At 57.2% G+C, this 24,967-nt stretch overlaps 1 protein-coding gene across 3 annotated transcripts; it reads left to right on the top strand.

Moving 5' to 3' along the window:
* Positions 1-205: 205 nt before the first annotated feature.
* On the top strand, positions 206-21,357 carry ALOXE3 (arachidonate lipoxygenase 3). 3 transcript variants are annotated; one of them, XM_043583036.1, is made up of 16 exons: positions 206-466; positions 845-1,140; positions 1,763-1,967; positions 3,192-3,273; positions 3,786-3,905; positions 4,190-4,315; positions 7,181-7,284; positions 7,861-8,033; positions 8,763-8,906; positions 8,994-9,197; positions 9,290-9,376; positions 9,994-10,163; positions 10,715-10,836; positions 14,858-14,958; positions 15,499-15,669; positions 20,375-21,357. In XM_043583036.1, exons 2-16 carry the CDS (start codon positions 994-996, stop codon positions 20,552-20,554), a joined length of 2,136 nt encoding a protein of 711 aa, XP_043438971.1. In that variant the 5' UTR covers positions 206-466; positions 845-993; the 3' UTR covers positions 20,555-21,357. The 3 variants fall into 3 exon arrangements, with proteins under 3 accessions (XP_043438971.1, XP_043438970.1, XP_043438972.1); XM_043583035.1 differs by lacking the exon at positions 206-466 and adding an exon at positions 636-757; XM_043583037.1 differs by lacking the exon at positions 206-466 and having other exon boundaries at positions 679-1,140; positions 4,193-4,315.
* The last annotated feature ends 3,610 nt before the right edge of the window (positions 21,358-24,967 follow it).

The raw sequence follows: 24,967 nt of genomic DNA, 5'->3' as shown, positions 1-24,967 counted from the left end.
CACCGGCCGGTGTCTGGCCGCTGCGGGGGAAGGGCCGCGGAGGCGGGGCCGATGCAGTACCGGCTCTGGCCGCGCGGGGCCGCTGCCGGCTGCGGCCTCCCAGGCGGATCGCTCTCCCAGCAGGCGGGGTGACCCAGATGCCGCCGCCCCGACTGCCGCGGGCGGGCCCGGAGCGGAACGGATGCCACAGGGGACCTCCCGACGCCGTGAGCCCTGAGTCCGCTTTGGCCCCCTGATCCGCCCCATTTCAAGGGAGGGACCGAGATCGGACGTGCGGCGAACCGGCGACACAGAGGGCCGGGCGTAGGGACCGCGGCGCGCAGGGGAAGCGACAGGAAAGTTGTGCTCGGCTGACTCCGGTGCGGTGGGCACTCGGGGCGACTCACCTGCGTGAGTCGACAGTCATGTGTGGCTGATGCCGAGTACGGCTCACCTGTGCACAGTGATTCACGTGGATGATTCACAAGTAGGCAATGCGGGTGCCCTGGGCCCAGTCCCGGCTGAGAGAGAGGGAGAGGGTCTCGGGGCAAGTTGGGGAGTGGGCGGGCCGGGGCCCCAGGGTATCAGTCGGCGGGACAGTGTTCCAACCACACAGGTGTCACCTGCTCCTCGTCTCCCTGTTGGCGTCTGGTCCCTCCCTTCCCAGTGGGACTCTGGCTCTTGATATTCATCTGGGTGAGCCCGGTCCTGCCAGCCAGAGAGACCGGCTGTGCCAGAGGTCAGCAAACAAGAATAAGGGGAGGAGAGAGAGCCCGCGGTGAGCAAGGACGGAGACCGGGAGCTCCGGGGAGGAGAGCGAGCCCGAGAGCACCCCACGGAGAGAACCCTGGGCCTTTCCTTCCAGGTGCACCTGCCCCTGCCCCCAGACTCCGCGGCCCTGCAGCGCAACAGCTCGGCTCAGCCCCGCCCGCCGCTCCCCTCCTCCGAGGCGCTGCTTGCTGGAGTCATCGTTGCCGGGGACATCCCTCCCTCCCTCCCTCCCTCCCTCCCACCATGGCCGTGTACAGCGTGTGTGTGACCACCGGTCCCTACCTGATGGCGGGGACCCTGGACAACATCTCTGTCACCCTGCTGGGCACTTGCGGGGAGAGCCCCAAGCAGCGGCTGGATCGCTTGGGCAGGGACTTCGCCACTGGATCGGTGAGTACAGAGGGCAGGGGAGGGAGGGGCGACCTCTGAGGGTCGCGGCCAGCAGGGGACCCTGAAGGAGGGGAGGGGTCATTCCCCCAGGTCATTCGTCCAGCCTTGGGGGGGACTCCGGACTCCAACTCTCACCTCCTCACCATCCTGTCTTTCCTGGGGTGTGATAAACCCTACTCAGGCCGGGCTGTGAAGAAGGGGCCCTGGGCTGGGGGGAGGGTCAGGAGAATTTCACCTGCTCCCTGGCTCCTCCCATAACTGAAGGTGGGCTTTGGGCAAGTGGCTTGCCCTCTCTGAGTCCGGGTTTCCTCTTCTCCGGAGGGGATCTGCCTGCCTCCACCAGGACCCCAGGATTTTTGCTGGTGGCCTACCCGAGGGTGGGGGAGCCAAGGAGGCTGGTGAGATCCAGAACCCTCTCTGCCCGCACCCGGTGTCTCTGTGGCTGCCACTGCTTGGACGAAGGGGGTGCCTTTTCCCAACTGGTACAAAGGCACTGCGTGGCTTAATTATATGCCAGGACAGGTGGGGGCGTAGATGCCCCTTGGAAGGTGGAAGGATGCCCCCCCCCACGGTTCCTGGCCTCTCACCTGCTTGCTTTTTGGTCCCCCCCCCGCCCCCGCAGGTGCAGAAATACAAGGTGCGCTGCCCAGCCGAGCTGGGGGAGCTCTTGCTGCTGCGTCTGTACAAGGAACGCTATGCTTTCTTCCCCAAGGATTCTTGGTACTGCAGCTTCATTTGTGTCACGGCCCCCGATGGCACCTGCACCCAGTTCCCCTGCTATCAGTGGATTGAGGGCTATTGCACCGTAGAGCTGCGACCAGGAACAGGTGGGCCAGAGGCAGGGGCTGGCCGCTGTCTGTTGGGATTAGGGGTGGGCATGGGGCGCCTGGGTAGCTCAGACCCCACGGTGTGTGGGTTCAAGCCTCACGTCGGGCTCTGTGCCGACAGCTCGGAGCTTGGAGCCTGCTTCGGATTCTGCGTCTGCCTCTCTCTCTGTCCCTCCCCTGATCCTGCTCTGTCTCTCTCTCCAAAGTAAATAAACATTAAAAAAAAAAAATGGAATGACGGGTGGGGTCTCACAAAACCCAGGTTGTAGGGAACAGGGGTGGGGTTAGGGTACCTAGAACTCAGAACTCCCCAGTAAATGCTTTCTGAAAAAAGTGAGCCTTTAGAACCCTGAATTTCTGGGCAATATTCACACACAGTCTCCACACTCATACTTCTCCTAGACACACACACACACACACACACACACACACACACACAGAGTCCCTCTGTGCTTCCCCAGAGTGAATCCCTCTGGCGCCCACCGTGGGGTCAGACCACAGTCAACTGAGTCAACAGGTGTGGAAGGCCTGAATAATGAGCTGGAAAGGCCCTGGCAACTACTACTGGCTTTTCTGGCGTGGACGAAGTCCCTGTGGGTGCTGTTAGGATTCTTTCTTGCCTTTGGGGGGGGGGAGGGCTTCCAAGGATGCCCAGCTCGAGCTCCTTCAGGTTCTGGACCCCCAGATCTCCTGAGCTGTCTGAGATCACTGAGAGGCAAGACCAGGGCTGGTCCGGGTGTTAACGTGTTAGAGATGAGAGGTGATGTTCCAGGTCAAGATAAAGCGAGGGGTCTTTACTTACCCCCCTCCGCCCCCTAGTGGGTTCTTCACAGACGTCTAAATGCCCATCTGTCATCATAATACATCCATCTGCCCATCGCTTCCCCAAATATATCCGTTTATCAGTCATTTGTCAAGTGCATGTTACATGCACGGCGTGGGGGCACACGCTAGATGCTGGGAACACAAAACACGACTGCAACGTAATTTCTGCCCCCAAAGACTCTTGGGAAAGAGATAAACATACAGGCGATTAGGTTGATTGTTACAATTTCGGGGTGAGGTTGTCCTCAGTCTCTTCTGCTGATGAACACACAAGAACGTGGGTGATCCATGTTGCTGAGAGGGATTGGGTTCAAGGGTTAGGGGGTTCAGGCAAGCTTCGCTGGAGGAGGTGTTGTTTGAAAAGAGGCTCATAGGACGAGGGATTTTCATTCCCCACAGCCACAACTATTTGTCAGGACTCCCTGCCCCTCCTTCTGGATCACAGGAGACGGGAACTCCAGAGTCGACAGGAATGCTACCGGTGAGCCTGCCTAATTCGACTTCTTTCCCCCATCTTTACTGTCCCCTCTCAGCCTTAGTCAGACTACTACTCACTCTGACCTCAGATCCAATCAGGACCTTCATCTGAACCTCACATCAGTCTGAGGTTGACTCACACCAGTACCAACAATTCTCAGCGAATCCACACTCAACCCACAGATACCCTGGATGTCACCCAGATGTCAGACACGACCCTGGTATTGGCCGGTCTCAGCCCAGCTTCAGCCTCCTGCCCCCCTTCTCCCCCACCCCAGAGCGGCCACGATCTCCAATGCAAACCCAGCTCCAAACCAGTCTGGACGTTCACGTTGTCCCCAAACGCCTCTCTGACCCGCAGCCCAGTGACTTCAGGGAGGAAATTCCAATTCTTTGTCACCTACCCAGAAAGTGGGTGGTTTCTGGGAGTTTTAATTTAAAGTCACGTCTTTAAAATCTAAAGAAGGTTATGTTTATTCTCAGTCGGACCTCTGACCTCTTTCTTTCCCTTGGAAGCTGGAAGGTCTATGCCCCTGGCTTCCCTGGCATCATAGACGTCAGCAACTTCGAGGAGATGGAAACAGACAAGAAATTTGCCCTGACCAAGACGGCACCTTGCACAGACCAAGGGGACAGGTGACAGGGGAGCCCAGGCTTGGGAGGAAGGTGGAGGGCGTGACCTGAAGGTTGGGACGATGGGGCCCGGGCAGCCAGGAGAGAAGACAACTAGGGTTTAATCCAGGAGTCAGGACAGAAGGGGCAGAGGTGACCCCAAGGGTCTGGCGGGGAGGTGGCTTCAGGCCAGAGCGGAGGGGGCTGGGCAGGGGTCCAGAGCAAGGCAAGGACAGAGGGAGGGAATTAAGGGGAGTGGGCTGCAGGTCCGTCTGACTGGTGTCTGTCTTTCTGCCCCCCCCCCCCAGCAGCGGGAATCAGTACCTGCCTGGCTTCCCCATGAAAATTGACTTCCCGTCCCTGCTGCACATGGACCCCAATATTCGCTACTCGGCCACCAAGACGGTCTCCCTGCTCTTCAACGCCATCCCTGCGTGAGGCCACTGCCCTCCCTGCACTCCTGCTCAGTCTGCCTTCTGCCTCCGCTCTTCCCGTGTCCTCCTGTCCGTGTCCCCCTCTGCACATCTCTGTCCCCATGTCTCCTCCCTATCCTCATCTCCCCCTCTGTCCCCATGTCCCCCTCTCTGTCCCTGTGTCCCTATCTGTGTTCCTATGTCCCCTCTCTGTTCCTGTGTCCCCCTTTCTATCCTCATCTCCTCCCTCTGTCCCCATGTCCCCCTCCCTGACCCTGTGTCTGTCCCATCTGCCCCCATGTGCCCCTGTCTTTGTGTCCCCCTCTCTGTCGCCATTTCCCCCTCTCTGTCCCTGTCTCCCTGTCTCTGTCCCATCTCCTCCCTCTCTGCCCCATGTCCCCCTCTCTGTCCTCGTGTCCCCCTCTCTGTCACCATGTCCCCCTCCCTGTCCCTGTCTCTGTCCTCATGTCCCCTCTCTGTCCTCATGTCCCCTCTCTGTCCCCATGTCCCCTTTCTGTGCCCATGCCCCCTCTCTGTCCCCATGTCCCCCTCTGTCCCCATCTCCCCCCTTTCTGTCCCCATGTCCCACTCTCTGTCCCGTCTCCTCCTCTCTGTCCCCATGTCCCCTCTCTGTTCCCATGTCTCCCTCTCTGTGCCCATCTCCCCCTTTCTGTCCCCATGTCCCCTCTCTGTCCCTATATCCCCCTCTCTGTCCCCATGTCCCCTCTCTGTTCCCATGTCCCCCTCTCTGTCCCCATCTCCTCCTCTCTGTTCCCATGTCCCCCTCTCTGTCCTCGTGTCCCCCTCTCTGTCACCATGCCCCCCTCCCTGTCCCTGTCTCATGTCCCCTTTCTGTCCCCATGCCCCCTCTCTGTCCCCATGTCCCCCTCTCTGTCCCCGTGTTCCCCCCATTCTCTTTCTCCCCATCACTTCCTGTTTTTCCTTTGTCATCACCCCTTTCTCCATTCCTCAAATCTAGGAAATTAACTGAGCACCTCCTCAGTGCAGAGCTCAGTCCCAGGCCCTGTTGGTGGGACCGTGTTGAGTGGGGCAGGGAGGCCAGGCTCTGAAGTTTCAAGGAAGTGAAGTCAGACCATGTCATGTTCAGACCCCTGAACCAACACTTTCTAGCTGTGTAACCTTGATCTTCACTTAGCCTCTTAACACTTTCCTCATCTGTCAGATGACAGGAATACGCATCCCTACCTCACAGGCTGGGGGGAGAGTAATCAGGAGAACACCCGGTACGAAACAGTCTCGGTGGATGTGACCGAGCAGTAGTATTAGGATGTGCTCTACGGCCACGAGGGGCTCAGTGTCCCCCGGGGGACATGTGGCACAGTTCATTAGGGATCGGAGGGGCCATTGGCAGCTCAAGTCAGCTTGAGGCTCTGAGTGTGATGTGGTGGAGGGGGTAGAGTGGACACTCCGGGCCAGAGGCGGCAGGGCTGAGTAGAGGCCGACAGGTGCCTCCCGAGAAGGCGAGTGGGACTGAAGCCGACTTTGGGCCACGGAGAGTGGAGCTGAGCGGGGAGTGGGGGGGCGGTTCTGGGCAAAGCCAGGCTGGCCTGGAGGGAGGACGGACAGGTTCGCTGGACATCTGTGCAGTGGAAGGTCCAGAGGAGTCCAGGGCAAGAGGCTGGATCCTCATCCTCGGGGCTCCTATGCTGACCGATTCTCTGGGAGCAGGACTAGTGGGAGGGGAGCAGAGGTGAGGTGAGAGTGAGCTCGGGAACGTCTGGAGACAGCTGCAGGTGGCTCAGGCCTCAGGGCAAGGATGCGGCAGGGTTGCTGGACGAGAGTCACCTGAGCTGGTCCCCGGATGGACGTGTGGGTCTGGACGAGGCGAGGGAAGGCCCCGGAGATCTAGGACAGCCTGCGTGGGACTCAGAGACGGCCGTGGGCGGAGGGAGCTGGTGTTTGACAGCCGTGGGGGATTCATGGAGATGAGGGGCTGTGTCCGGGCTCCAGTGCGGGCAATGGCAGGACGCTCTGGAGGAGGGGTGCGCCAGGCCCTCGGAAAAGGAAGACCTTTTCTTTCTCCTTCATTGCCTCCTCTCTGCTTTAACATCGAGCTCTCGCCTGCTTCCTCCCCTCTTCCGGGCCTTCCTGGGCAGGTGCTCAGCAAATGCTGTGGCCTGAGGGGCGGGCAGCTCAGCAGATACTCAGGAAGTTGTCCCTGGGGACGTCACAGATGCGCCTTTGCCCGCATCCTTCATGGCATCTGAGCAGACTCACACAGCCACCTTCCCCACCGCGCACGGCAAACCCACCTGTTGGGTGTTGCATTCCCTCCCATTGGCCTTGACTCCGTTAGGGAGTGATTAAAATGAACCGATATGTCCACTGACGGAACCACCCAGGCGCCCCAAGCATTTTTTTTCCGGATTATAAAATAACACATGCTTGCTGTAAAAAAATTCAAGCAGTGCGGGCGCCCACAAAGTGAAAAATGCACGGCCCCCCAGGCTGCCAACCCCTCGTTTACCAGTCTGGTGTAGAAAGCAAAGTTTCGCGAGAAGGCCGTGGTGGGGAGGGACCGGGGGGTGGCAGGCTTCCGAGCCAGCCCTAGCAGCTGGGGCTTTGTCCTGTAGGCAGTCAGGGGTCAGTGAAGGTCTGCGACAAGATGGGAACTTGGAGAAAAGCCAAAACGCCAATGAAGACAACTCGTCTGCAACACGTAGCCCCGTGCACCCCTGTGCGTATCCATGTGGAGTCACCCCTACGAAGCCCCAACTGGCCACTAGACTTCTCTCGCGCTCACACTGTTAGGCTCCTCTGCTCCGGGAATTGACCTTGTCTGGTCCCTCCAGGACTCTAGGCTGGGGGCACAGTGCCCCTGGCAGCCCCAGGCCCCACCTCGCTTCTCCTCCCCCCCCCCCCCAGGTCCTTGGGCATGAAGCTTCGAGGACTGCTGGACCGCAAGGGCTCCTGGAAGAAGCTGGATGACATCCGGAATATCTTCTGGTGTCACAAGACCGTCACTTCAGGTGTGCAGAGCTGGGCAGATGTCTGTCCCCCGCCCCTACCCCGTGCTCAGAACCCTCAGCCCCATTCTGGGAAGGGGCCCTCCTCCAGCCGTCCCAGGGAGACTGTGGGGTCCTAGGGCGTGGGGCTCCTGGTTTCGTGAGTGGCAACCATCACAGAGGCCCCTTAGGAGCTCACGCCGTCTCCCCTTTCCCTGGGAGGGGACAGGAATAGGGGAGTGAGGACAGAGAGACACTCCACCTGCCTGGGAGAGGGTCAAGGGTCATTTAGGGAGTCCTAATCCTGACCAGGGGCACTGGCCTCTCTTCCGCTACTGCGACCATCGCGAGTTCTGTCACTGGGGCCAGGCTGGGATTTGGGTCTCTGCACCGCCACTCGGCTGGGCCAAGTCACTCCGTCTCTTTGACTCTCAGGGTCCTGCGTGAAATTGATTAATTTCATGCGTGAAATTGATTAATTTCACCTGCCTCGCAGGGCTGCTGGGAGGGGAGCCTAAACCAAGGGAGCAAAGGACTGGGCACGGGGAGGATCTAGGGATGTGGCTTCCAGACCCAGTGGTCCCCTCTCTTGCCCCCTAGAGTATGTCACGGAGCACTGGTGTGAGGACCCGTTCTTTGGGTACCAGTATTTGAATGGTGTCAATCCCGTCATGCTCCACTGCCTCTCCAGCCTGCCCAGCAAGCTGCCTGTCACCCATGACATGGTGGCCCCCTCGCTGGGTCCGGACACCTGCCTGCAGACAGAACTAGAGGTGGGTGATTTGTCGTCATGGATACAGGATGGGCGTGGACGGTAAGGGCCTGACGGCTGGGGCCACCTCCAGTCTGCAGGCCTCATCCGCTGGGCAGCACCGGCTTCGAATTGGTGCAAACGGAGGTGGGGGCCAGAAGGCGCTCAGCCATGCCTGGAAGCCTGAGATGGGGCCTGGTGAAGAGCGAGCAGGACAGCCTGGAGGAGAAGGCCCTGCCCGTGTTCTGGGGCTTCCAAGATCCCCAGAGCTGAGGCCCAAAGAAAGCTATGTTAGGACAGGGGGAAGGCAGCGCAAGGAGACACAGGAGGAGCAATCACGGGGCAGGAGGAGCTCTGAGGGTCTGGGAGAAAATGATGGGCCAGTCTCTCTGCGGCAGCCAAGCCCTCGGGCATCCTCCAGGAGGCTGGAAACGTCGCAGTCAATTCTGTGTGTGTTTATCTTGCTGTTGTTGGATACACTGACAGGGTCACTGAGTGGAGAGAGCAGGAGGGACCAGGCAGGGGCGTGGGGAGAGGATGCCAGCTTACACAGGTGGGAGGTTGTGCAACGCGGGACTCAGCTGGACCTCATTCCGGACATGCTGGGAAGGGTTGGGTATCTAACTCTGGACGTGAGCGCAAGCGCCAAGTATTACTGAGGCCCGAATCCGGGTGGGAGTGGGCGGAGAACAGAGAAGGCAGTGGAGCGCGGGTCGGGGGCCACTTGTGAGCCTCTGTGCGCCTTCCCCAGAGGGGGAATGTCTTCCTAGCGGACTACTGGATCCTGGAGGAGGCCCCCGTCCACTGCCTCAACGGCCACCAGCAGTACGTGGCCGCCCCGCTCTGCCTGCTGTGGCTCAACCCGCAGGGGGCGCTGGTGCCCTTGGCCATCCAGGTGAGACCTGGGGCGGGCTTCGGGGGCGGGCTCAGGCGGCACGCCGGCAGCCTCGAGCCTCAACCCCCTTATTATTCTTGGACGCAGCTCAGCCAGAACCCCGGGCCCCAAAGCCCCATCTTTCTGCCCACTGACTCCTACTGGGACTGGCTGCTGGCCAAGACGTGGGTGCGCAACTCGGAGTTCCTGGTGCACGAGCACAACACGCACTTTTTGTGCACGCATTTGCTGTGCGAGGCCTTCTCCATGGCCACACTGCGCCAACTGCCGCTGTGCCATCCTGTCTACAAGGTCGGTGAGACCCCCGGGCCGGGCTAGAGGGGGCGGGCCAGCTGGGCCGGCTCCCCTGACCTTCGGCTCCTGCGCCCTCATCCCGCTCGCAGCTCCTGCTTCCCCACACTCGCTACACGCTGCAGGTGAACACCATCGCTCGAGCCACGCTGCTCAACCCCGACGGCCTGGTGGACCACGTGAGCCCTCCGGCCCCCTTCCTCCCCGTCTCTGAAGCCCCGCCCCGGGGGCGCTTTGCCCCGCCCACAAGCCTCTACGGCCTGCAATCCCATTCCACGGTCCCTGCCAGACCCTTCCCACAAGCCCCGCCTGCCTCCCCCCATTGGTTCCCTACTTGCCCCGCCCATAAGCCTCTACGACCTCCAATCCCATTCCACGGTCCCTGCCAGATCCTTCCCACAAGCCACGCCCCGGCCCCTATTTGCCCCGCCCGCAAACCCTGTCCCCGCCCCCTCTGTCCGACCCACGGGCTCCGCACCTGCAGGCCCCTGGCTTCTTAGTTTCTGGAGGTGGGGGTGGCCGGCTCCCCTTTGACCACATCCTCCGCTGACCCTGCGCCGAGCTGGCCCTCTCGTCCCCGCCTCCCCGGCGTTAGTTACCAAATACCTAAGGATTACTTCCCACGCACGTAGGAGGCCCGCCACCTCCGCAGCCCGCGCAGGCCCCTCGATGGAGGACCAAGGGCTCCTTGGTTAACTGAATAATTCCCCCCTGCTGAGTCACTAGCCTCCTCTTGCCCCCAGGCACTGGGGTGGGGTCTGGGCCGTCCCCAAGCCCAGCTGTCTTGTGTTGTCAGGTGACGTCCGGCGGGAGGCAAGGCCTCCTCTACCTCATAAGCACAGGTCTGGCCCACTTCACCTACACCGATTTCTGCCTTCCGGACAGCCTGCGGGCCCGCGGCGTCCTGACCATCCCCAACTACCATTACCGAGACGACGGCCTGAAGATCTGGGCGGCCATTCAGAGGTGCGGGTTGGGGGCCTGGGACCTTGCAGCCAGTCTGGCCTCACCAGGGCCTCCTGGCTCAGGGACAGGGTGGACGCCTGTACTCATGCGGGCTGGGGCGCTTGGGGCTGGAGGTGGTGGCTGTGTTTCAGGCCCCAGCACGGAGCACCCCAAGGGTGAGAGTTGGGGTTGGGGTCCTCAGTGAAATGACAGGTAGCTGTGGCCTGGGCAGAGCCTGGGCTGTGTATGAATGCGGGGGAGAAAGGAAAGGCAGGGTGTCCAGAGGAATCAGGGCAGGTGAAGTGTAGGCTGGGACCCCAGGCTCTCTCGTCAGTGCACTGTCCCCCCAGACGCCTGTGTGGAAAGGAGGCCCCGAGTACCCATGACTCGGGAGTGCCCAAACTTGGGCCCTTGGGTTCCATCTGGATCTGGGGGTCCCCGCTGGACCCTGGTAGGCTCCCAGTGGGTGCTGGCTGTCTGGCTCTCCCCAGCCTCAGGGCACTGGGCCTTGGATTTCTGGCCAGCCTTGAGCCCAAGGTCAGGCCCTTAGCATTTGCATGTCTTTTCTGCAGCTTTGTCTCAGAAATCGTGGGCTACTATTATCCTAGCGACGCATCTGTGCAGCGGGACACGGAGCTGCAGGCCTGGGTCGGCGAGATTTTTGCTCAGGCCTTCTTGGGCCGGGAAAGCTCAGGTATCTCCTCTCCATCCTCCAACCACAAGCTCCCAAGGACTCGGTGCCCTCCCTGGCCTCACCTGTTACTTAGTTCTTACTTATGGACCAGCCTTTGAAGTACATCCTATGCTTTTTTTCCTGAGGCTTTTCCCCTCCTCTTTAAACAACAAATTTTATTTTTTTTAATGTTTATTTATTTTTGAGAGAGAGAGAGAGAGTGTGAGCAGGAGAGGGGCAGAGAGAGAGGGAGACAGAATCCGAAGCAGGCTCCTGGCTCTGAGCTGTCAGCACAGAGCCTGACGCGGGGCTCGAACCCACGGACCGTGAGATCATGACCCGAGTTGAAGTCGGGCGCTCAACCCCCTGAGCCCCCCCGGACGCCCCACTTTAAATCACGTGACATCTGCCGTGGCTGGATTGAAAACGCGGGACTAGCTGTTCTGCGGAATGTGTCGCCTTCCGAGTTAATCCAGTGGCTTCCTCGCGAGGTCATTCGGCTTGCTACTCTACTCGCTGTGTGTTCCGTCGATGGGAAGTAACATCTAAAGGTTAAATGTTGGGGCAAGAATATTTCTCAAGTGATGCTATGTTCCCTGTGTTGCGTCACACGGGGAGGCAAGTAGGGTCAGGTTGTCTCACTGTTAGCGATGCCGAGTGATTTCTGGGTTAAGGTGGTGACAAGGTCTCTTTGGGATATTTCAAGGATGACCCATCCCCTGCTTTGCAAGCCCACTGTTAATCCTGGGCTGGCCTGGTCCTGAATGCTCCTCCCCCAAAGGCGGTTTTTGTTTTGTTTTTCCTATTTGGGGCTGTTTCCTATTTGAGCCCTGGGATGGGGGGAATCTAATTACTGTTGGTTGACTCCCCTATCTTACTTTATTATTATTTTTTAATTTTTTAATGTTTATTTTATTTTTGAGAGAGAGAGAGAGAGAGAGAGAGAGAGACAGATGGATAGGGTGCGAGCAGGGGAGAGGCAGAGAGAGAGGGAGACACAGAACCAGAAGCAGGCTCCAGGCTCTGAGCGGTCAGCACAGAGCCTGATGCAGGGCTCGAACTCATGAACTGTGAGATCATGACCTGAGCCGAAGTCGGATGCTTAACCGACTGAGCCACCCAGGCACCCCGATTATTATTATTATGTTTTAATGTTTATTTATTTCGAGAGAGAGAGCACAAGCTGGGAGGGGGGCAGAGAGAGAGGGAGAAAGAGAGGGAGAGCAAGAATCCGAAGCAGGTTCCTCGCTCTCAGCGCAGAGCCCAACACGGGGCTCAAACTCACAAACCGTGAGATCCTAACCTGAGCTGAAATCAAGAGTCGGAGGCCTGACCGACTGAGCCGCCCAGGCGCCCCTCTCCTAGCTTCCATTATTAAACCTGTCTCTTGGGACGCCTGGGTGGCGCAGTTGGTTAAGCCTCCGACTTCAGCCAGGTCACGATCTCGCGGTCCGGGAGTTCGAGCCCCGCGTCAGGCTCTGGGTTGATGGCTCAGAGCCTGGAGCCTGTTTCCGATTCTGTGTCTCCCTCTCTCTCTGCCCCTCCCCCGTTCATGCTCTGTCTCTCTCTGTCCCAAAAATAAATAAACGTTGAAAAAAAAAATTAAAAAAAAAACAAAAAAAACCTGTCTCTGACTTAATACATCAGAGCATTCTTCAACTTGACAAACACCTCTTCCGACAGTGCGAGCTAATCCCAGATTCCTGGTTTAAGGCAAGACGCACTGATCAATCAGCTTCGGTCAGTGTGACTTTTGCTTCCATATTTCAAGGGGAACAAATAAACACTAGGAGCTACAGAAAACTTCCCACAGCTCGTCTGACCTCCTTGCTGTTGAATCTCAGCCCTCAAGGTTAGAATATCCACCACCAAGAGAACCTTCAGAAAATTCCCACACGCCCCCCATCAGGTGCCCGGTCCTTCCCCCAAGCCTCGCCTGTTCGGCTGTACCAGCCTCTCTCTCTCCTGACTGTAAGCCTTGAAGTCATCCTTGGCTCATGCCCTCTCTGTCTTCCTGTCTCCCTAAACCCAGTTGGGTGTCCAATTCTTACTGTCCCCATCAATTCGTACTGTCACCACCCAGTCCCTGCATTATAGCAGCTGTCTCTTTGCAGGCCTCACCTTTCTCAGCCCCTTGCTGCTTGCCCGCCAGGCCTGAGGGGCCACCGCCCTGGTAATCCTCTGAAATTGTGCCCAGAAACCGCCTGGCCTGGCACATTCCTTCCCACCCTGCCTTCTTACCTTCTCAGGCATTCACTACACTCAACCGATAATTACTGGGCTCTTCATATTAAGTATTGTTCTAGGTGCTGGGGTTTGGCGGTGAGCACGACAGACAGAAATCCTGGCCTTCACGGAGCTTAACATTCTAGTGGGGAGACTCTGATAATAAATAGATATGTTCGGTGGTTGGTTATGAGCCCTCGGAAACATGAAAACGCGTGTTGAGGAAGGGGGTGGTTTCGGATAGGTGGTCAGGGAAGATCTCTCTGAGGAGGTGATGTTTGACTAGGGAAGTGAGGGAGATAGTTCGGTGGATAACTGGCCTAAGACTATACAGGCAGAGGTATAGCAAGTGCAAAGGCCCTGAGGCAGATGCGTGACGGCAGGTTTGCAGAATATCAGGAAGGCCTGCGTGGCTGAGTAGAGAAGGTGAGAGAGAAAACAGGAGGGAAGGAAATAAAGCCTGAGAAGGAGCGAGGGCCAGATCAAGCAGGGCAGTGGTAAGGTGAGTGGGGTGGGAGGCCCATAGCGGGTTTTAGCAAGGGGAGACATGATCAGATTTCCGGTTCTAAAAGAGCAGATTGGGCTCTGGGAGTATTTGCTGATCCGAGGTAAAAAGAGGAAGGAGTGGACAGATTTCGGCCTGAGCAGCTGTATAAAGATACCAGAATGACGGGGCGCCAGGGTGGCTCAGTCGGTTAAGCGTCCGACTTCAGCTCAGGTCACGATCTCGTGGTCTGTGAGTTCGAGCCCTGCGTCCGGCTCTGGGCTGATGGCTTGGAACCTGCTTCCAATTCTGTGTCTCCCTCTCTCTCCGCCCCTCCCCCGTTCATGCTCTGCCTCTCTCTCTCTCTCAAAAATAAATAAATGTTAAAAAAAGAATAAATAAAGATACCAGAATGAGACCCCTGGGGGAGGGCCAGGCTTGGGGAGTCTGTGGGGTAGGGGCGTCAAGCGTCAGGTTTTGCGGATGTTGTTGGAGAGGCCTCGTAGACACCCAAGTCAGAGCGTCAGGTGGCGGCTGGCGATTTATGCCCACGGCTACGCCAAGCTCGGGGTCCAGGCGGAGCCGGAGGCGTGAACTTGGAGGTCACCGGCCAGTGGGAAGCGGCTAAAGCCATTGATTTGCGCGAGATCAGTGAGCAGTGACGTACAGGGAGAAGAGGTCTCATCATGCCCTCCTCTGTCATCTTTTTTTCTGTTCAAAGCTCATCCACTCTTCCAACTCAAGGGGGCCCCTTCCCTTGCCCCAGGGAAGTCTCCCCTGAGTGCCTTAGCTTCAGTGCCTCTTTCTCCCTGCCTTCGCTTTCCCCAAAGAGCCAAGCCCGGGCCCCCCACGCCCCCCACCTCTGCTTCTATCACTGCGAGCTTCTGAGTGACAATCTGGTCATCTCTGTCACTAAGCCCCACAGTGGATGATCCCTTACTGGGTGCTTGGACAAATCTTGGTGAATTGGGGAGAATCTGAACATTAAGTGCTATGAGGGGCTGTGGATAGAAGTGCCTTGGCAGTCACGGAGCAGAGGCACCTTGACTGTCCGCTTGAACTTGGCTCCTCCAGTGTGAGCTGTGCTGGCTGGGCGTTTTCTGGTCTGATCCCAGCACCCAGCTCCTATCCTGACCCCCTTTAGAGACCGCAAGCCTTGGTGATGACCATCCCTAACCTCAGCCCAACCGTAATCTTAGTCAGAAGACAACAGTGGCCAAATGTCCAGCTCTCGTGTCCTCACTCGCCCCTTGGGGTGAGCCCCGGCCCCGAGCTGCCCCTGGGAAGCCCATCCCCTCCCTCTACACCCTCTCCCCTTCCTCCTGCACCCAGGCTTCCCGCAAAGGCTGTGCACTCCAGGAGAGCTGGTGAAGTTCCTTACTGCCATCATCTTCAACTGCTCGGCCCAGCATGCCGCGGTCAACAGTGGGCAGGTGAGGCTGCAGGGGGCAGGCCTGGGTGGGGCGGGGACGGGGCTATGCAAGGTTGGGCTCAACGATGGACGTGAGGCCAGAGTTGGGGTTGAGAGTGTGGGTGCGTCAGGGTTGGGGTGGGTTTACGATCGGGGCTGAGGCTGGTGGTGAGCGGGTGGAGTGGGTCCAAAGTTGTGGCGGTGACGCCAGTTGGTGTTGTGTAGGAAGTAGAACTTATGGGGCCCCATCATGGCGGGGACGCAGCCGGGTGGAGTATCAGGTCACTCTGGGTGGCATGCCAGCCCAAGGCCCTTTGCTGGGGTTACCTCCTCTCTGGGTCCTGCTCCTTCCTTGGTGATTCACTCTACCCAGTCGTGGAACATTGGATGGGGAGTGACAAGGGGTGAGCCTCCTACCCCACTTCTGGAACTTTCTACCCTATACTCCTCCCTGTCTTCCCTTTCCACCATCCTCTCATTTCCCAACTGTGGGAACGGGGATGATGAAGGAGCTGGTTCCCTGCTCTGCCCAGCTGACTCAACTGGGGCGGGGTCCCTACAGCATGACTTTGGGGCCTGGATGCCCAATACCCCATCATCGATGAGGCAGCCCCCACCCCAGACCAAGGGGACCGCCACCCTGAAGAGTTATCTAGACACCCTCCCAGAAGTGAACGTCACCTGTAACAACCTTCTCCTCTTCTGGTTGGTCAGCCAGGAGCCCAAGGACCAGGTGTGTATGGAGGATGGGGTGGAGTGGGGGTGGGGTAGAAGTGGGGGGCTTACAGGGCCTGGGCAGCGGCAATGGTTTCCAGGGGGGATTGGGGACTGAGTACTGCCATTTATGTCCACTGCTGAGCTGTCTTGGGTTCCTCAGTTTCTTTAGGAAGTGATAGTTGATCCCCAAAGACATACATTGAAGCAAATACCAGTTTAGTGGCTAGGGCATAACGTCCATTGAATTCACCAGTTTACCAATCCATCCACCCATCTGTTCATCCATCCATCCATCCATCCATCCATCCACCCACTCACTCATCCATCCATCCATCCATCCATCCATCCATCCATCTACCCACTCACTCATCCATCCATCCATCCATCCATCCATCCATCCACTCAGACAACCATCCATCCATCCATCCATCCATCCATCCATCCACTCAGACATCCATCCATCCATCCATCCATCCATCCATCCATCCATCCACTTAGACAACCATCCATCCATCCATCCATCCATCCATCCATCCATCCATCAATCATTCATCCATTAACCCCTCATCCATTCATCCAAACATTGAACACACGTTATTTTGGATACCTCCCACATGTCAACATGACACTGGGGACCAGGCATAGAAAGCTGAGTGAGACTTCCCTGCCTTCAAGAATCCTGTGGCCTAGTTGAGGAGACACACAGGGAAGCGGACAAGGGCACAACAGTGTCGTCAGAATCATTTATGCATGAACATGTACTTCTTGAGTATTTGTTATGTGTCAGATTTTGGTGGGCATATACAAACCCTATCCTCATGAGCTCAGTCTCGTGATAGAGGTGAGAGTGGGGACTTGTGGAACCTGACCGAGTGTGGGCGAACCCCGGAAGGCTTCTTGGAGGAAGTGACATCTAAGCTAAAACCTGCAGGACAAGTAGGGGCTTGACAGGCAAAGGAAGGGCAGGGTTAGCTGGCAGGCAGGAGGAAAGGCACAACCAAGTGAAAAGAAGTGAAGGTCGGTCCGTTGGGGTGTTGGTGTGACTGCAAACGGTTCGGTGCGGGCACAGCGCTCATTCAGAGCAGGATGGGGAAGCCACTGAAGAACATTAAGCCAGGGGTGACATGGCTAAACTTGCGTTTCAGCAAGAGCGCCTTCCTGGCAGTGTGGATGGCTGGGAGGGGCAGCTTTGGAGGCAGGAACCTGGCTTGGCCAGGGGAACAGCCCTTTGATCACCAGTTAGCATCATTTTTGTTCACATGTTGGGGCACTTCGCCTGCCTCTGCCCCCCTGGTCTTGTTCACAAGCCCTCTGACGTCTGGGGAATATTCTTATTTCTCGTGCTTGGCTCCGTTTGGTGCAGAGGTGCTATCAGAGCTTGAGGACGCCAGGGACGAGTACCTGGGTCCTGCTCCTTCCTGGTTCCGTTTGCCCGGGACTCGGAGACATTCGTTTTTGTTGTTAGAAAGGAAAAACTCTGGGGGTTTTGGTTCTATTCACACAATACTCTGTTCCCATTCTCAGTACTCTCACTCAGTACTTCTGGCCACTAAATGTGTGTGTGTGTGTGGGGGGGGTGTTCCCACATCACATGATTCTCCGACACCAGCTGGGTGTCAGGTAATTTAAACGTTTATTTATTTTTGAGAGAGAGAGGGAGGTGGGGGAGGGGCAGAGAGAGAGAGGGAGACGCAGAACCCGAAGCGGGCTCCGGAGCTCCGAGCTGTGAGCACAGAGCCCACTTCGGGGTTCGAACCCATGAACCGCGAGATCATGACCTGAGCCGAAGTCTGACGCTCAACTGACCGGGCCACCCAAGCGCCCCTCTGTGTTCTGCTTTTTTGGACAGCTCCACTATAGTTCCAGAACTTAGATGTCAATCTGATAGATAAGACATAAAACGGACTCTTGGAAGAGACTAGTAAGATAAACCAGGGACAATCCGAATCATGAGAAATAAGAGGGGACATAGACGTACAGCATTAGGAACGGAAAGGCATCCAGCCACCAGTTAAGGAAATGGGACCAATGCCAAGAAAGCACTGCCTCCGGTTTTATGCAGACACATTTGAAAGAGATGATTTTCTAGGAAAACAATAACGAGAACGCCAGAAGAGGTGAAAACCATGACCATACATGGAGAAGGTGTAAAAGGTTGGATCCCCCTCCTTTCAAAGGAAGATTCTGGTAAACTTGCAAGGAGCAAGTAATTCCTAAATCGTTCAAGCTGCTTGAAGGTACAGGAAAGAAAGCGGAAGCTTCCCAAATCTTTTTGCTGGGAAGCTGGATGCCGGCACCCGGCAGAGGTGGTGACTTTAAGAAGGGAAGTGGGGGGCGCCTGGGGGGCTCAGTCGGTTGAGCGTCCGACTTCGGCTCAGGTCATGATCTCGCGGTCCGTGAGTTCGAGCCCCGCGTCGGGCTCTGTGCCGACAGCTCGGAGCCTGGAGCCTGCTTCCGATTCTGTGTCTCCCTCTCTCTCTGACCCTCCCCCGTTCATGGTCTGTCTCTCTCTGTCTCAAAAATAAATAAATGTTAAAAAAAAATTAAAAAAAAAAAAGAAGGGAAGTGGGTCTCAAGGGGGAAAGTTCCAGCCTCAGATCCTCGCTTCCCACCTATGTGACCCTGGGTGTGTAATTGGGCCTCTCTAAGCCTCAATTTCTTCATCTGTAAGGTGGGAATGACAAGAGTGCCTGTCTTACAGGATTGTTGTGCCGTCCTGACATATCAAGTGCTTGCAACACGTTAACTGTAATTAAGAAAATAAAATGATAAACTTGCTCTACTCAGCTGCAACCATCTTGGAAATATATCATTAGCCCGGTGAAGGCCACTACTAAATAGTAAAATAAATCATACACCATGAGGAAGTCTAGTTTATTCTAGAAATGAAAGGCCGATTCAACCTTATGCAATCTGACGGTGTGATTTATTACATTCGTAAAGAAACACCCCGTCTAATCATTTGGATATATGAAAGAAGCCTTTGATAAGCGTGAATAGTCATTGCTGATAAAAACTCAGTGTAAGGTGAAACTCCCAAGCTGAGTTTTGAGAAAATGTGTCTTCTGGAGGGGCGCCTGGGGGGCTCAGTCGGTGAAACGTCCGACTCTTGGTTTCAGCTCAGGTCATGATCTCACGGTTCGTGAGTCTGAGCCCCGCATCAGGCTCTGCGCTGATGGCTCGGAGCCTGCTTGGGATCCTCTCTCTCTCCCTGTCTCTCTGCCCCACCCCTCTGCTTGCACTCGATCTCTCTCTCTCTCTCTCTCTCTCTCTCAAAATAAATATTAAAAAAAAGTATATTGGGGCGCCTGGGTGGCACAGTCGGTTAAGCGTCCGACTTCATCCAGGTCACGATCTTGCGGTCCGTGAGTTCGAGCCCCGCGTCGGGCTCTGGGCAGATGGCTCAGAGCCTGGAGCCTGTTTCTGAATCTGTGTCTCCCTCTCTCTCTGCCCCTCGCCCGTTCATGCTGTCTCTCTCTGTCCCAAAAATAAATAAACGTTGAAAAAAAAAAAGTTTAAAAAAAAAATTAAAAAAAGTATATTTCAGAAAACACTGCATTTATGGTGAGGCAGCAGAGATCTCCTTAGAAAGTCAGGCACGACAAAGTTAAATGCGCCGTGACCACTGTCCTGGGAGGCCCGGTTGGAGGTCCCCGTCAGGGCAGTCAAACCAGACCGAGGATTTGTAAACATCAGGATTATTGGCAATAGTTGTATTGTATGAAGGTTCTATTGGACGGGAGGCGCATGCTGGTTAGAAGGCCGGGCCCCCCCCGGGAACTGCGGAGGTGAGCCGGCCGTGTGGTCTGGTCACAGAGACAGGGGCCATCCCCTGCTGCCACAGGCTGGTGCTCGCTGTAGTTCACCGCGATATTTCCCGATTGGGGTTGGCCACCCTGTAAAGTGTGACGGCGTGTGGCAATGGCGTGGGAATGACTGGCAAGGTGCCTCAGAATGGGGGTGTCTTCAGGAGCTGCATTTTGAATTGAATCGGGGAGGCGACAGGTGTATTCTTGGCCGTGGCTGCCGGAGCGTGCTTATGTGGATTTCATAACATGTTAACACGTTATGTTGATTTGTGTTAAGGATGTGGTTGTGCTCTTTTAGTTCACAGAACAGTGGACCAGGCATTGGAAGGAGCCTTTATTATTTAAAAAAATTTTTAATCTGTATTTATTTTTGAGAGAGACAGAGACAGAGTGCGAGTGGGGGAAGGGCAGACAGAGAGGGAGACGCAGAATCCAAAGCAGGTTCCCCACTCTGAGCTGCCAGCATCGAGCCCAAGGCAGGGCTCAAACCCACGGACTGTGAGATCGTGACCTGAGCCGAAGTCGGACGCTTAACTGACTGAGCCACCCAGGCACCCCTGGAAGGGACCTTTAAAAAGATATTCTAGAACAATCCATCCCCCCCTTGCAGGTGCAGAAACAGTCTCCAAGTGACAGGCAGAGGGTTACCAGCAGAGGGAGCGCTAACCTTAGGCTCCCAGCACTCCCAGGTCCCACACTCCCTGGGTGTTGCAGGTGTTGTGGGGGTGTTGGGGGTGGGGGTGGGGGAGGCTGCTCCAAGCAGGTTGTCTGGAGGGGTGGTCTGCGGGTTTGCTTTGCAGTAGCCAGGGCTGGGTCATGCCCTTAGAAGCCACCTTAGCTATATATTGGCAAACCCTCCATTCTTCGTCCCATCCTGAACATCATCCTGACCGCCACCCGATTTTCTCCCAGCGGCCCCTGGGCACCTATCCGGATCAGCACTTCACCGAGGAGGCCCCTCGGCGGAGCATCGCGGCCTTCCAGAACCGCCTGGCCCAGATTTCGCAGGAGATCCGGGAGCGGAACCAAGGCCTGGTGCTGCCCTATGCCTACCTGGACCCTCCCGTCATCGAGAACAGCGTCTCCATTTAAGCCCTCCTCCTTTCCTCCCTACAAGAAAGGCTCAAACATGAGGACGTGAGGAGGGCGTCCAGGGCCAGAAGCCGCTGGCTAACGTCAAACGCACAATAGGCCCTTCACAAGGGGGAGCCCCGTCACCCTTTGCTCTACTTGGGACAGCCTCTTACTTCCCTCTCCTGTGAAAACCTGCCTCCTCCCACCAGGAACCCCATAGGGACACTGAGCACTCTTTCCAGTCCTGCCCCCTCCCCAAACTCCCCCTCTTACCTTGGCTCTTTGTTTCCACTCTCCTCCGGACCTAGGGCCCACCAATCTAACTTCCCTCTCTGGAAAAGCCTGGAAACTGGGCAAGAAAGGATATGTGTCCTGAGTCTGCCATGTGGTCCCCTTTGATGGAGCATCTTTAAGGGGAGGGTTAGAATTAGACCCAACTTGGGGCGCCTGGGTGGTTCAATCAGTTAAGCTTCAGACTCTTGATTTTGGCTCCAGTCATGATATGGTTCGTGAGTTCAAGCCCCGCATTGGGCTCTGCGCTGACAGCACGGAGCCTGCTTGGGGTTCTCTCTCTCCCTCTCTCTCTGCCCCTCCCTCTCTCTCTCTCCTTCTCAAAATAAATAAACATTGAAAAAAAAAAAAAAAGAATTAGACCTAACCTCTAGCTCTTCTCCGGGCTAGCTCCCTGGCCTGGATATGTGTGTGTGGGGGGTCCCTCCCCAGCTCTTGTCCTCACCCCACAATCCTATTCTACCCTCCTTCCTTTTTTCTCTGTCCTTGAGCCCAGTGAATTCAATAAAACCCAACAGATTTGGTTCCCATTTCATTGTTGTTTTTGGCACATGCATGTGCGTGCGTGTGTGCGTGTGTGCGGCTGGGGTAGCAGGGGATGGGAGGAGGAAGGGGCTGCGGTGAGTCCCTGGGTCATCTGTTCTGGAGACAGGGAGCCTCCCGGCTCAAGTCAGCCCCTAGCCAGGCCCCACGTGCCTGCTGTCACCTCCCAGAGAGTGTCACCCATCCGGAGGTGAAGGAACTTCCATTCAAAGGGCTGATAGGAAAAAAGTCGGTATTTTGCAAAGCCTAGGAAGCCAGCTGCTGGGTGTGCCCCTGGGAGCGGTCACCCGTCTGGACACAGGGAAGACTGGGTCTCCAGCCCTCTGCGGGTGGGTGGGGTCACGATGAGCTCCGCGGGGAGGCGGCTCACCTCTGGCCCGGAGCATTTAGTCCTTGCCCTGCCCCTCCAAGGCTGGCGCCTCTCTGCCTCTGCTGTTCTAGACGCCGATCCCGCCAGCTCCGGTCTCGGCGGGAGCGGGACGGAGGCTCCTGCGGGCCAGGGCTGGACGCGGAGCGGAGCAAGAGAGAACTTTGCACTGGGTCCCGCCGCGGAGATTTCGGGATTGGCTGTCACTGCAGCATAATCAAACCCATCCCGACATAGGTGGTCATCTGGGAAGGCTGATGTTCTCCCGTCCAGCCCTGAAGCTCCTAAAATTAGATCTGTGTTGGGGTGCGGTTAAGCGTCCGATCCTTGGTTTCGGTTCAGGGCATGATCTCCCCGTTCGTGGGTTCGAGCCCCGCGTCGGGCTCTGTGCTGACAGCTCGGAGCCTGGAGCCTGCTTGGGATTCTCTGTCTCTCCCTGTCTCTCTGTCCCTCCCCTGCTCTCTCTCTCTCTCTCTCTCTCAAAGTAAATAAATAAACTTAAAAAAATTAGGGATCTCCCTCAGGTCAGTCATCCATATTTTCTCTCTCCACGGCCCCCGACGCCTTCCCTGTACCCCGTGTCCCTTGACTTCAGATCCAGCCCCCTTACCCGCTCTGCCTCTAGAGGCAAATTCTGTGTCTGACCAAACCCTGGTCACAGCCTCTCTGTGGCCAGAGTCCCAGTGTCTTCGGACAGGGTAACTGTTCCTCCAACCCTATAGTGCCGATGGTAGGGGAATCAATCCCACGGCTTTACTGTCACAGTAACTGGGGACCCATCGGGAGAGTCGCCTGGGCGAGGGCTTTGCTAGGCCGCTGAGTCTCCCAGGCCCCACTGCAGACCAATGCCAGTGTTCGTTCCCCCGCTGAGTGGCCGCCTTGGCCTTGGCCGCCAGAAAGAGCTTGCTGTACAGACGCAGCTCCGTGAGAAGCTCAGGACCGAACGCGTCTCCTGAACTGCCATCCCTGGGCCCCCGGGGGGAAGAAAGCACACCAGCCTCTTCTCCCAGCCTCATTCCTCCGCTGTGTGGAAATTCTAGAGCAGCCACTGTCCCACAGACCCAGAGAAAAACACTGCCCGTCCTTTTCCTTGTCAGGCCTGAGCAATCTTCTCCCTGTTCAACCAAACGCCTTCTCCCTTCGTGAACGGGGCGGGTGAGAGGGGACGAGGGTTGGGGGCAGGAAGGGGGTCGGGTTTTCCCTTCCTGTGCCCGTGATCCTCAGAGGAGAGGGTCCCCGTGTGCCATCGTGCATGGGGAGGTGTGTTCGGGGATATCTCGCTGGCGGGTTCCAACCGAAGAATTTAGCCCAAATCCCCAGATTTTGTTCACCTTCGAACAAGGTCGGAGGACTAAGAACTACCCGGAGGCAGCCCTTTGTGGCCGGGACTGTGGCAGAGGCTGGACAGTCAGGCCCCTTAAACCTGGGCTTTGACTTCGGACCACAGGAAGGCTGCCACGGTGTGAGACCACATGCAGGCTCTTGCTTTCGGCTCAGGTCACGATCTCATGGTTTGTGAGTTCGAGCCCCACCGCGGGCTGTGCGCTGACAGAGCGGTGGGGCTCTCTCTCCACGCCCCCCCCACCTCTCTCTCTCTGCTCCTCCCCTGCTCACGCTGCCTCTGTTTCTCTTAAAATAAATAAATAAACTTAAAAAAAAAAAAAAAAAACCACTCAGGCAGCCTGTCCCTCCAGAAAGCCAGACAATCCTTGGCGGGCACCAAGTTAGCATTGGAAAGCATGCCGTGCTAAAAATGCCCCCAAGCCGGAGAGGGAGGGACAGAGGCGGATCACTGGAATCTGGTTTCCCAGAAAGCCAGCTTGGAGGAAAATTTATTGGGGAGACAAACCCGGCGGCACATAGGATTCTGCTCAGGCTCTGGGAAACTCGGGGGACAGGCTGCGGGAGAGAGGCTGGAGCCTATCAGATAGGGGGCTTCTCCAGCCTGCATGCTGAACCCCTATTTTGGTCTGGAAGGAGACTGGTGTTGTGGGACGCACACCAGCCTCTCTTCCCAGTTGGCCTTGAGCCAGTGCCTCAACCTCAGTGGCCCAAATGTCTCAGATAAACGGGAGGGACAAGAAGACCTGGAAAGTCCCTTCCAGGGTTGACATTCCAGGATCTGCTTGCCTCACGGCTCCTGTGTCCCTAGACACTGTTCGGGATCTCCAGGAAGCAGCACACAATCCTTCCAGAGGGTTTCAGGGGGCGGGGCGGAGATGGAGATGACTCCCCGCCCCGCCCCTGCCGGTTGTGGTGTGTTAGCCCAACCTTGGGGGGGGGGGCGACATGGTGGGGGAGGATGGGTCTGGGGGAGAAGGTGTTACAGACCAGGATGGGCAGGCGCCAGACCCCTTCGGGGCATGTGTTTGAGGACCGGAAAGAAAGTCAAAGTGGCTGCGATAAGGTGACCCGGGGGTGGGCACCAGATGGTCACGCCCCGTCCCCAAGTCCATAGTAAACTCTTGGATTTGACCTAAGGGCAATACCGTTTTATGCTCTGGTGAGTTTTAAGCACGAGAGTGGCCCCATTTGCCTTTTTTTCCTTCTGTGTCCTGGGAGGGGGTGGGGCCCCAGGGTTCGCTCCCTGCCTTGCAGGGCTGGGGTGGGGCAAGCGGTGGAGGGCCCCCCAGCAGCAAGGGACTCAGCTTCCTGTGTGGGTGGCCATTGTGAGTGAGCCAAGCCAGCGAGCTCGCATCCTTCCCAGGTGCCTCCCCTGCTCTCTGGTCCACCCCTGGCCCAGGAGAACCAGTTCTTCAGCCCCGTGAGCATCTACTCGGTGCCACGTTTTGGCCCAGCCACATTCTCGTGCCTGTCCCATCCGTGTCCGCGGCCACGCTCCCATCCCCACCACCCTCGTCTCCGTCTGTTTCCCCCCCCCGGGGATCTAATTCCCATTCGAGACTCTTGCCCCGATCAAACCCAGAGCCGCCGCCGCTCCGGCGTTTTTTTTGGGGGGGGGGGGAACAAAGGGATCGGCCGCGGGGGGGGGGGTGGAGATCTGTGGAGGATGGGTTCCGATTTGAGGAGGCAGCTTTCGCGGATGGAGGCAGATCCCCACCGTTTGTGGTGACACCCAGGGTCAGCTCCCGGCCCGGCCCCTCCTCTGTCTTTACCACTGGAATAGAAGGTCAAGGCGGGGCCTCTCACCCCTACTGCCCTGGACTCTGTCCCAGAGGGGCCTGGAAGGGCCGCTCAGGAAACCCCTGAGTCTCGATTCCCATGCCGCC

Source organism: Prionailurus bengalensis, chromosome E1, assembly GCF_016509475.1.
Source record: "Prionailurus bengalensis isolate Pbe53 chromosome E1, Fcat_Pben_1.1_paternal_pri, whole genome shotgun sequence".
Lineage (NCBI taxonomy): Eukaryota > Metazoa > Chordata > Mammalia > Carnivora > Felidae > Prionailurus > Prionailurus bengalensis.
The sequence above is the reverse complement of the archived record's forward strand: the minus strand, read 5'-3'. Positions and strand labels throughout refer to the sequence as shown.

Bases quoted from the DNA above. Each gene is read 5' to 3' on its own strand.
- ALOXE3 (XM_043583036.1), top strand. From the start codon at position 994: ATGGCCGTGTACAGCGTGTGTGTGACCACCGGTCCCTACCTGATGGCG. The intron at 1,141-1,762 runs GTGAGTACAGAG...CCGCCCCCGCAG, and splicing joins GGGACTTCGCCACTGGATCG to GTGCAGAAATACAAGGTGCG. The intron at 14,959-15,498 runs GTGAGGCTGCAG...GGGTCCCTACAG, and splicing joins CCGCGGTCAACAGTGGGCAG to CATGACTTTGGGGCCTGGAT.